Genomic DNA, 12,302 nt, shown 5'->3' with positions numbered 1-12,302 from the left:
TAGAGGGAAAAACGGTGAAGAAATCGAGAGAAAGAAAAGCAAGGGAGACTCCTGAGGGCCTGTAGAGAGGGGTATGTGGGCTAAGGTTTAATTAGAAAGTTAATATATATATATATATATATATATATATATATATATATATATATATATGCATATGCATATCAATAAAAATATATACTTCTTTCTATCCTTCCTTTAATGTATTTTCAACCTTTCAAAATAACTGAATATTGTTTTTTCATAATTGATACAGGTGGGAAATATGAGACATACACAGATACGTGAGAGAGAAGAGGAGAGAGTTTCAGACAGACAGATTGATGGTTTGATATCTTACAGGACAAGGTCAATGGTTTTATAATTAGAATCATACCCTTGATCTTCAGTGCTCTTCTTCTTCCTTTTTTGTTTGTTTGTTTTGGATAGACTTGAACAACAGAAGTTGAGAGCCACGTCCGGATCAGCTGCTCAGTTACACGTAGTCAAACTTTGCATCCGTACTGGCGCAATATAACGCGTCTCCGCCAAACTTAAACTCATCCAGAGTGCCTGTTGTATATTACCTACTGATTCTGTCAACAATTACGAAGAAGTAGTGTTAACTTTTAATCGATTTTCATACAATAATAATAATAATAATAATAATAATAATAATAATAATAATAATAGACGAAGAGCTGAGGATGTATGATTTTTCCTGAGCAAAGCGACTGGATTTTGTTTAAGCTCCGGTTTCTGGCTTTGGGTTTAAAACCTAAATCTATATTCAAATCTGTCTGAGGTGTGTGTGTGTGTGTGTGTGTGTAAGAGAGAGAGAGACACAGAGAGAGAGGGAGGGAAAGAGAGAGAAAGAGAGAAGGGGGGATGTGTGTCTGGATTTCTCAAAGCTTCTTAAGAGAGGACATTTACCAAACCGTGACAAAACCTTGCAGTATTGTTTTGGTAGGGATGCTCTGGGCTTTACACGGAACTGCAGGTTAAGTCCGGGGCTGAAGTGGATCTTTAACTGCACAAATATGGTTTCATATGACAAGTTCAAAACTTTGGCCATTGGAGAAAACTCTTTAACATGTTTTTTTTTTTCGTTTTGGAAAAGGCCACCCTATTATTATTATTATTATTATTATTATTATAACAAAAATACATGGCCGTTGTCTCCAGACAGCCTGCACAGTGTATTAATAGGAATTTGCTAATCATATGAACAACTTTATAGGAAATTGTAGTCACTGGTTCATTCCTTTTTTATGTGTGAAAGAGACGGAGTGTAGAATTGTCTTGTAAGGAGGAAACAACTGCTTATTTCTGTCTGAGTTACAAATAAATCAATGGTATAATGTTCATTATTAAAACTTATAGTAGTATCAGCCGCAATAATAATAATAATAATAATAATAATAATAATAATAATAATAATAATAATAATAATAATAAATCACAACATTAAATAAAAATTAAAAGCCAAGGATTTCTTGTCACTTTGGGATATAATAGCCTACATCTTATTGTTATAATTGAAAGGACCAGCCTTGTGCGAAGTTTACAATTTTAGTTTAATATTATTTTTATAATTATTAAACATCCATATAAAGCAACCGCTCTCTAGTGTTATAATGCAGCACTTATAGGCTACATGAAGTTTAAAAACACATACAATTGTATTACTGTATTTTGCAGCCCACTTTTCTTAAGCATCCATTTTCAAAATGTACCCCATCAAAAGAAGCAAAAACGTACCTGTGTCTTTCAAATGGCTAATGATTTCTGAAAAAGGAGACTCCACCCACTGTTCCCAAGTAGTTGTTTTTCCTCCTGTTTCAGGTTTGAGAATCCAGTCTTGATATCCATTGTTGTGAATATATTCGTTGTTTGTACACATACACACAAATGCAAGTTACATATATAAAACTCTATTATATCTATAAAATGTTAAAGTCATAAATTAAACTAAACTACCCCCAGCGAGTACCTCCCGCTGCCGGTGAGGGTTTTGTAGTTTTTTTTTTTAAGCAGTTTAAAGTCTTACCTTTCCTACTCCGCTTCTCTGGAAATTCTCAGTCCTTGCTTTGAAAACTGCAAATACATTTTAGACGCTTAATCTCCCAACCTGTGTCAATCCCCTTGTTTTGGATCACTACATGAATGCAATTTTTCTATTGGGTGTCTTGAGTCTCTGAAGGGCAACTCTCTATCTGCAGGGATGCTGCGACCAACAACAAACAAACAAACAAACAAACAAACAAACAAACACCTACATCGGACATCTCCCTGCGTGGTTCACACTCTATGTAAATGCGTGAAACTCGAGCTTCAGCATTTAAGCACCACTTTTCAGCAAGTCGGGTTTGCTGCAAATCCTGCCGAGTCCTCGGGGCTTGGAGGGTAGGGTGTTATCAGCTGACTTGATTAATCGTGTGCTTTTGGGGGTGTCAGACGCATTATCTTAACCTTGGCAACTTGTTGGTGGGGGGGTTAAGCACAATGCCTGTGGCTGATGGTCTAAGGATCCAAGTTTGAATGGATTTGGATTCAATGAACAGTCAAATAAAGGGAGGACATAATAAAAGAGACACCTAAAAAAATAACACACATTAGGGTTCTAGTTCATGCGTTTGGCACCTCCAACCCTGAGCCTCGAGTATAGGAGATGTGGTACAGCCGCAGAGTGGTTACCCCCCTCCCGTTGTGTGTTGGTGCTCTGTTATTATGTTTCCCCCTCTTTCTCCGAACTGGGTACGTTGTCAATCACCCTCTCGCTGCCATTGGCTGGGGAGTTTGCGTCAAAAAGTTGCTGGTGAGATTTGTTCCTCAGCAAATCTCCCCGAGAGAGAAGCAGACCTCAGCTCTGAGCCTCCCAGCCTCTCTTATTGGACAGGACGCGCTCTCTAAACGCAAGTCGGCAACTTCACCCCCCCCAAAAAAGACCAACACATCCCCGCCGTATGTATTTTAATTCTGCCCAAGGATTTTCGCCATTGCTTCCATTTGCGCACAAAATGTTGACGCTTAAATTCTTCTGATTTTTTTTTCCTCTGCTGCTGTTTTTTCTCTCTTACAGGATTTCGTCACTCAAGATTTGTCAAGGGGGGGCAGCAATATATATATATATTTTTTTTGGCCGAACGCGATCCCAGCATATCAGGTAAGTGTCATCTGTGTTGATCGTTATTGTCGTTTTAATCCTTGTTGTTTGGCAAAATAGCACTGCTTCGTACTCTAGTAAGACGTTTTTACCATAGTCGGTTTTTTATAAAGTATTGAGAGGAAGAGGGAAAAGTTTGAATCACCGATAGCTGGTTGGATTATGTGTTTAAAATTGGAAATCAGTGCTGTTACATTTACAAAAAGCTCCAGCTGAGCAAAAATATTCAATATACAAAACAATTTTTTAGCATCGCGTTTAATACTGCATTCGAATACAATATTGTATTGGAACCCACACACCTACGCCTATGTTGTTTGTTTGTTTGTTTGTTTGTTGTTTATGGCTTTGTTTCGTTTTATAGTTTTATTGACCTGTTTGAAATGTACGCTTTTATTTTTATAATTCAATGGAGAATTGCGCTTTGCTCGCACACAGAGGCTGCAGAACGACCCGAGTCTTATTATCCACAATTTGTAAGGGCTTCTGAAACTAACTCAGGACGCAACTTTCTCCTGCACTTATTTTCTTCCCAATTCCCCTGAATGTCCCCACTTGTGATGGAAATGCAGGCAGACAAAGAGCGGTAATTGAGGAGGCGTGTATGGGAGTCTCTGTGCCCTCCTTGCACCCTCTCCTCGCCCCTGTTCCCCTGCCCGGCCGAGCGCTGGAGCCGGAGCCGCTCAGACAGAGCTGTCGCACAGCCTGAAAACAGAATATAATCCTAATTATTGATGCACAGGTTTCCAACCTGGTCACCATAATGGACACACACTATATAATTACTTATGTATTTATTTATTTTCACACACACAATTTATATATTCTTAATTTTAGCAAAGCTTTTGGAAATGCATTGTGATCGAAAAATAGAAAACACGGTTGCTAGGCCTACATTTTTTTTTTTAATTTATTTGTATTGTTGTTGTTATTTATTATTTATACTGACCAGTACTTTGTGTATTTGAACTAATATTTGTATCAGAATATCTCACTTTGGGTTGTGTGCGTTGTCCTGGCTGTATGGGTTTATAAAACAACAACAACAAAAACAACCACAAAGAAACATAAAATGGAGTTTGAAACTGAGACGGTTCTCTCAAAGATTTTGCCTTGATCAGTACAGATACAATACAGATCACTAGCGTCCAAGTCAGTGGAGTCAAACAGAGCTTGCCTGCGCTTTACATTACCCTCCCAAAGGAAATAAAACGTAGATACAAACGAAATTCAACTGTTCCAGTTTCTGTACTGGAATCCCATCATAACACTAATGTACAATAAGATGTATTTTGTAGTAGACATTTATAGTAACCAAAATAATCTATTTCACCATCTATATTTAGGAACATATGCACATCCACACACAAACACATATATGCATAAATATGTGTGTGTGTTTATTCACATATACACAATTACCTACCTAAATACACAATTATAAATTGCCTTGCGGAATTTGTACTTTTTATGTCTCTCAGAAACGCTTAAAAAAATAAATTAAATAAAGCTTAAACCGTCTTACCCGTAAAGGCAGCAGGCAGATTAGTTTTCTCTCGCCACAGCAATGCATTGATATATAGGCCTATATGAATATATACAAAAGGCTATATATGTAAACAAATATATATCAAGCTTTAAACATTAAGACTGAGCGCTTCCAGCCTAGACTACATTTGCAAAACTGCATTTGCCGAAATCCAGGCCCTGTTTAAAAAAAAAAAGAAAAAAAAAGCGTCGGACAATCGGCTGGGTTTGATACACAGAATGCCAGTCTATGTCTTTTTTGTTTCATTTTCATCAAGCAGAAAATTAATCAGCCCAAATGCGCCGCGGAGTCGAGGTTAGCGTCCTGTAATTAGGAAGCGCGTGCCACCCGGATTATCGCGTTAATTGATCAAGAAAAAAAAACATTTATTATAATTAATTCTCGGACAGGGTAATTATTATTGAACGGGTGTGGAGCAACTGGTAGATGGGGTCCGTGGAATAAAAAAAAATAAAAAAGTGACAGATTGGGCCGGGTAGCCGTTGGATATAAAGTGTGCGATTGTGGTCCCATTGACACAGAACAGACACGTCTGAGTCCTCACCCCTGCAGCTCTACAGGTAGGAACCGTTGACTTTGATGCACGAATTCAGGGCGAATCAAATAGTGGGACGTTGGTACTGGGAAACATTTGAAAAGCCTGGAGATTTCAAAATAATTAGAATAATAAAATAAATCACCAGTAGTACTTCCCTACTTTTCAGGGAGATGAAGTCGATCTACAAATAAGAAAACTGATCGAATTAGTTGATTAAATACATTACTAATATTACATATGTATGCATATTGAAGGAAAAAAGTTTGTATATTCCGTTGAACTTCAGAAGTGGTTTTAAAACTGAAAACGATCAATCTCAAATGTACTATAGCCTATCCATCTGCCGTTTCTCAATATGTTTTGCCTTTAGAGACTCGTTTTGTTGTTGTTGTTGTTGTTTTTGTATTTTTTACGGTTTTGTTTTTCTATAGAACATAAGGTCAAATTATTACCCACGTGCAAATACATATAAAACTGTGGGTTATATTTTTAATGTAAACTTTTTTTTATGGCAGGTACATATATTTAATTAGTGTATAAATATATTTCACATGCAATAATTAAATACTATTTATATTATATGAACATAGATGTCGTATGGATAGTACAAAACTAATAATGACATATACAGTGTATAAATTAATATTTTCGTTTAGCCTCTATCGAAACTTTTGTATAAAATCATTCTCCGTAACATTTGATGAAGATTTTATGGTCGCCATTTTGGAGACTCTCGGTGGCTCCAGGAAACTTGTAAGACACAAAAGTGATGATATCATGGGAGGGATCAGATAATATTATTACAAAAATCTGTCTTAGTACCACTTCAGAAAGCTGATTAATGCCGCAAGGGGCTGTTATCCAATACTGCTGTGGTTCCTGAAAAGTTTGACTAAAGTTGATAATGAATTTACTGCATTGGTCTTGTGCACAATACGTACATTTTATCACTTAAATACCCAGCTATATTTTGTTTCAGACTACAGTTAGATGTATTTATTCGATTACCTTACAGTGATGCATATTACTGAATGCATATTTCACATTATTTAAAATGTGGGGAAGTAATCGTATTTTCAATCGTAATTGTACATCCAAGTATAAACCTTTATTCTTCTAGTATAATCCAGGATGTTGTTTGGTATCCTGAAGCCATTTTCAAACGGATAAGTTGAAGTTGGTTTTAACGCCTTAAATGAGCAAGGAGATGTTGTGACAGCAGGCAAAGGCTGAGTTTGTAATTGGAAGTTGATTGCTTGTTTGTTTAACGCAAGTCACTTTGGATACTTATAATCAACACTTGTCGATAGGCTAATAAACCTGTTTCTTACCTTCAAAATCAAATTACCGGGGACATTAATTAGGTGGAAATGGCTAAGAGACTAAACGATGCCACTCTCATCTCGAGTGAAATTGCAGTTTGGGGAGAATTCCTCAAGAATCTGGTTATTTTGCTAAAGTGCTGGTGTTTCACATTTTAATTACGTCCCATTTAAATTTACAGCGATTGCCATTATGCAGACAAAGCCCGCAGATATAATTAAAATGAAGAAGCTGTGCTAGCTTAATGGCTACAAAATGGGGAGACTGCATTGTGTCTTTGTTTCTCGCCAACGGGGCTTTTGTTATCAGCATTATTTATCTGGCCAACAGTGGCCTTTGTCTCTGCAAATGGCCCCCAATCAAGCCCTCTATGCTGGAGACAATTAGCCAGTCCGAACCTAGGGGTCCTATGCAAATTGTGGCCCAATGTGTGTGCATTTGAACGAATGTGTTTTTGTTCTCCGAGAAGGCGTGTTGCAATTATGGGGTGTAGCTTTTTTTTTTTGAGGGGGGGGTGGGGGGCACGTTTGTCAGGCAGAGTCTCGCTCAGTTCACGGGGACAGCTGGGGGTCCGGGGCCGCTTTAAGAGCAGTGGACGAGCAGGACGACGCTCATTCTTAACTGAGGTTTAGCTGCTACAGGAGCCCATCAAACCAGTAGGCGAGAGATATAAAGCAGTGCAGCCCATTCCGCTCACCAACAGCCTCTGTCCTTGTGTTTAGGTTTGTGGACCAGGTATAAAGTGCCATCCAGCCGGGGCCAGAAAGGACAAAATCCGACCAAGGACTACGAGGGGCCTGCTGTTCAATTTTCACCATTTTTGCCAACTTTGCCCTCCAGCCCAACTTTAGCATGATGTCGTATCTTAAGCAACCACCTTACACAGTCAATGGACTGAGTCTAACTACCTCCGGGATGGACCTCCTTCATCCGTCGGTGGGCTACCCAGGTGAGCGGTGTTTATTTGTTTATTTGTTTGTTTATTTGTGATTTCGTTATTTTTTAAATTGCATTGTCTTTCGGAGTCTTGCTCTTGCCTGAAATGCAAATATACACCTTTTATTTGCTCACGGTGTTCGCTTTAAGTTTGTTTTAGCAGTTTCTTTCATTTTGGTTTGGTTATTTTACTATACAGTAAAATGTCGTTTGTAAATATATTTATAAAGCATTTTTTTTACAGTAACACATGTTCAGCATGATTAGATAACACTGGATATTAATAATGTATCGCTTGAAATTAATGATGTAACTGGGCCGCCTTGTTTGAAGAAGCGCTTCTGTGTTCAGGTCTTATTTAACGCAATTATTATTACTTAGTGACTGAAACTGGCAGTGGCGACATTGTTATATTCAAAAACGATTTATTTATTTTACAATTAGTAGACATTTAAATAAAAGTAATAGTAGATAATCATAATCTCATTTTCTTGGGAATTGTCTATCAGTGGGGGTGGGGGAGTTTTTTAAATTTGTTTTTATACTTTAAAAAACAACAACATATGAATGTATAATAAATGTTTAATTTTTCTTTCCAGCAACGCCTCGGAAGCAGAGACGGGAGCGGACTACTTTCACCCGCGCCCAGCTCGACGTCCTGGAAGCGCTGTTCGCCAAGACCCGCTACCCGGACATCTTCATGCGGGAGGAGGTGGCGCTGAAGATCAACCTGCCCGAGTCGCGGGTGCAGGTGAGCAGCGACCCCCGGCCGGCTGCAGACCCTCTGTGCATTTAGCAAAGCCTTTAATGTGGGGCCTAGACCGCTTTCACAATAAACCCGAGAGGCCTCCTCTTCTAGATGAGACTTTTCCCAGCTGGTTGGAGATTGCCCGACAAAAGTGAATTCAAAGCAGAAGATGCTTGCGGTGTTAGTCTTAAAACGAATGCACTGCAGGACAGGTTCATTGTTGTAAAGTAACTAAAGGACACTACAATTGTCCAGGGAAATCATCTGCCCAGGTGCTTGTATACATTTGCTAGGAGTGACTATTAATAGTATTGTTAATTGTACTAATTAAGCATGATATCTAACAGGACACATTTTAATTGATAGAAAATGTTATGTCGTATTAAAATTAGTTTACAACTAATTGAAGCAATGCCCTTCCCCATTATTCACTTTCTTTGGTAGATCCAATATTTGGTGTTGGGTTGATTTGTTGCAATTGTGTAACCGCTGCTCCTGTTCTGCAGGTCTGGTTTAAGAACAGGAGGGCGAAGTGTCGCCAGCAGCAGCAGCAGCAGCAGAACGGAGGCCAGAACAAGGTCAGGCCGGCCAAGAAGAAGAGCTCTCCGGCCAGAGAGGCGAGCTCCGAGAGCGGGGCGAGCGGCCAGTTCACCCCGCCTTCCAGCACCTCGGTCCCGGCCATCTCAAGCAGCAGCGCGCCGGTGTCGATCTGGAGCCCGGCCTCCATCTCTCCACTGTCCGACCCTCTGTCTACCTCTTCCTCCTGCATGCAAAGATCCTACCCGATGACCTACACTCAGGCGTCAGGATACAGCCAAGGCTACGCCGGATCTACTTCCTACTTTGGCGGGATGGACTGTGGGTCTTATCTCACCCCCATGCACCACCAGCTGCCCGGGCCCGGCTCCACACTGAGCCCCATGAGCACCAATGCGGTGACCAGCCACCTCAACCAATCCCCGGCTTCCCTCTCCGCCCAGGGCTACGGGGCTTCGGGGATAGGGTTCAACTCGACCGCGGATTGCTTGGATTATAAGGACCAAGCGGCCTCCTGGAAGCTGAACTTCAATGCTGATTGCTTGGATTACAAAGATCAGACCTCGTCGTGGAAATTCCAGGTTTTGTGAAATGAAACGCGAACAATAATATAAACAATACAAATCAAATAAAAAACATATAGTCCTGCCATCCTCCAACAGACATGCGCGTAAAAAAGACTGACCATTCTGAGATATAGCCAGGTGTTGGATGGCGGATGCGGTCTCAGTCGTGGCCCCTTTCCCCGCACACTTCTTGGTCCCACTCTGGGGAGAAAAAAAAAGGTATTAGATCATCCCAATACTGGTCGTGGACTTTTTTTTTCTTTGCATTAACCGTGCAGGGCGCAAACAGACAACCACCTCCCCGTGTGTGTGCGTGTGTGTCTGTCTGTCTGTGCGTGTCTGTCTGTCTGCAAACGACACCTGTTGGTTAATTTAAGGAAAACTCGGAGTGAACTCTTCCTAACTTTGATCAATGCCACGGAACAAATCGTTATCCGAGAGAGAGAGAGAGAGAGAGAAGAAAAATAAATCAAGAGTCAATCCTTGGTTAAGTGCTTGGAATGGGCAGCTCCTTAAGCTCCTTCAAACTTGCCGACCTACTTCCAGGTTGGCCAACCGAGAGACCCTTTGATCAGGACGGTGTGTGGACTGCGAGCCCCCGAGGCGACCTGGATGCACTACTTTATTTAAGAAAAAAAAATTAATAATAATGTTTATAAGGAATCAATATGTAGTTTTTAAGAGACAATCAGTGTGTGTCTTATATAAATGGTACATATGTGTTTTTTATCTGTGCTAGCCTTCGAAACTGTGATCTGTTGTATTGTATGCAATTTGTGAGCGCCTTTGCATCAGCGAGGCTGCTCTGCTGTGATTTTAATAGGTTTATAACTTTTGGAACAAGGAAAAAAAAAAGTATTAATAATGAGAAAATACAATAAAAATAATAATGATTAAATTAGATCCTCCCGACTACCCCAAACCTAAAACCGGAGAGGGTCGGTGTATGGAGGAGAAAACTTCATTGCAAACCCACTTTCCATTCCCGCCGCCTCTCCTGTGAATATCTTGAATAATATCATGGACCTTAGTACGGCTTGAGTGGTGGTCCTGTGAGCCGCCAGTGCACCGAAACAGTGGACACTAATAAAGGTCAATTGATCTGACCCTTGATGCGATGACTATTTAATTAAAACTGGATTTTTTTTGTGTGTTTGCAAATGTTGATAGAATATTATATATAAGTATATATATGCATAAACGTCAGCCTTGAATTTCGCACATCTGTATGACTACATTAAAGTCGTTCTAGCACAAATCCAGTTGTCTTCCGCTCTTCCTGAATATAGCCCCAGGCACTGCAAAGAAATAAAGATTCAAAGTGGAAAATAATTATCTACAATTATCTGGTGTTTTGAGATGGAGTGTAACACGATTAACTAGCCTATAATGTTAAAGACAGGTCTTTATTACATATACAAGGACAGGCTTGACTGCTTCTCTGACTTTGTTTATTATTATTAAACTCCTCGGGATGTCGAGGTCATATTATTCCACATTTCGTCTAAAAAGGAAAAATCATAACTGAACGTGACAATTGTATTCTGTAAATGCATACAACTATATAGGTGTGACTACTTAACTTGTGACAGTTACAAAGTAATTTCCCTCCCAAACAACCATCACAAAATTATGTCACAGATCATTTTCTATACATTATTAGCCCTAAAGATCTGGTTATTGTGAGTTTCTTTAAGTTAATTGCATACCAATCTCATTTTAAAAACACGTATTAAAAATGTGGATTTTTAATGTAACAAACTGATCAATCTTAATATAGATGTTTGACGTTTTTTGTTTGTTTTTTCAAGGAATTAAATCTATGAATGAAAAAAAATACAAAGTAAAAAATGAAAAAGCAAAGCTAAAGAATGGAGCGGAATACAGCAGAGAAGGAAAAGAAAGAGCAGAAAAGAAAATGACTTGGCTCAGGTATCCTGTCAATTGGGAGCGCTTAAAAAGCGAGATGGAGAAATGCTTTGTGTAGTTTTACACGTCTGTGCTAAGCAGGGGCTGACAGTCAAATTGCACGGTATGTGCCAGGTTTCTTTACAATATCACAAACGCACAGCCAGCATTTTTATTAGGAAAAGTAAAGCACATTCCTCTCTCGACTGGGAGGCTGTAGCTGTATACAGTGTAACCCGAATCTGTTGGTAATTCATGCAGAAATATTCTGCTCACAAAAGACTCTTCCTAGAATCCCAAACCTGTAATTAGTTAATTGAAGAAAGAAGAGTCGCTAAACTGCCTTCTCCACTTCATTTTCCGCATGTTATCAAAGTTCAACGTTGAACAGGAAAAGGAAAACTAAACTTATTTTTTTAGTTTTGTAAAATCAAAATGTATTATTATTATTATTATTATTATTATTATTATTATTATTAAGAGGATACGGTTAAGAGTTTATATTTGTATAGGCATATAAAATCAGGTATGTATTTCAATGTCGTGGCTTTGGCGAGTGAAAAGGTGAAATATAAAAGCACATCCTTTAGCTAAACTGAAAATTGTCTTTCAAAGCTTGGATTCAAAAGTTTGTTTAAGATGCGTCTTCCACAATTACAGTTTTAGTGACTTAAAAGTTAGTTTGATTTGTAAATAGTTATATAGCCTAGTTAAGGCACTTTTCCTACAGTAGGCTTTGTCTTCCACTGTCTCACCGCTCCGTGCATCTTATTTTAATTAATGTCGTTTCTCTCTAATTTGGAGAAAAATGGGACATAAATGAAAAGTTCAAATGCGCCTCTAAGGCGGGCTTCCATTGAGTACAGCAGCAGGGAAATTATTAACCAACATCTTGTTATATTCATGGAATGGCCTGGACAGACTTTCCTCTAATAAATAAAGGAGTGCACACAGTCCGGTGAAAATCCCCGCTGAGAGACCCGGGGGCTGGAGGCAGTCCATTTGCAATTTTCGGCTTTATTAAAATTACATTTCCTTCAAACAAATAATTTAAA

The 12,302-nt window shown here is 39.1% G+C and overlaps 1 protein-coding gene across 3 annotated transcripts; it reads left to right on the top strand.

Annotated features, from left to right (window-relative positions):
- The first annotated feature begins 2,828 nt into the window (after positions 1-2,828).
- otx2b (orthodenticle homeobox 2b) lies at positions 2,829-10,597 on the top strand. 3 transcript variants are annotated; one of them, XM_066694597.1, is made up of 5 exons: positions 2,829-2,940; positions 3,059-3,142; positions 7,275-7,501; positions 8,088-8,239; positions 8,743-10,597. In XM_066694597.1, exons 3-5 carry the CDS (start codon positions 7,405-7,407, stop codon positions 9,361-9,363), a joined length of 870 nt encoding a protein of 289 aa, XP_066550694.1. In that variant the 5' UTR covers positions 2,829-2,940; positions 3,059-3,142; positions 7,275-7,404; the 3' UTR covers positions 9,364-10,597. The 3 variants fall into 3 exon arrangements, with proteins under 3 accessions (XP_066550694.1, XP_066550695.1, XP_066550696.1); XM_066694598.1 differs by having other exon boundaries at positions 2,829-3,142; XM_066694599.1 differs by lacking the exons at positions 2,829-2,940; positions 3,059-3,142 and adding an exon at positions 4,931-5,251.
- The last annotated feature ends 1,705 nt before the right edge of the window (positions 10,598-12,302 follow it).

Source organism: Amia ocellicauda, chromosome 21 (assembly GCF_036373705.1).
Source record: "Amia ocellicauda isolate fAmiCal2 chromosome 21, fAmiCal2.hap1, whole genome shotgun sequence".
NCBI classification, from domain to species: domain Eukaryota; kingdom Metazoa; phylum Chordata; class Actinopteri; order Amiiformes; family Amiidae; genus Amia; species Amia ocellicauda.
The sequence above is the reverse complement of the archived record's forward strand: the minus strand, read 5'-3'. Positions and strand labels throughout refer to the sequence as shown.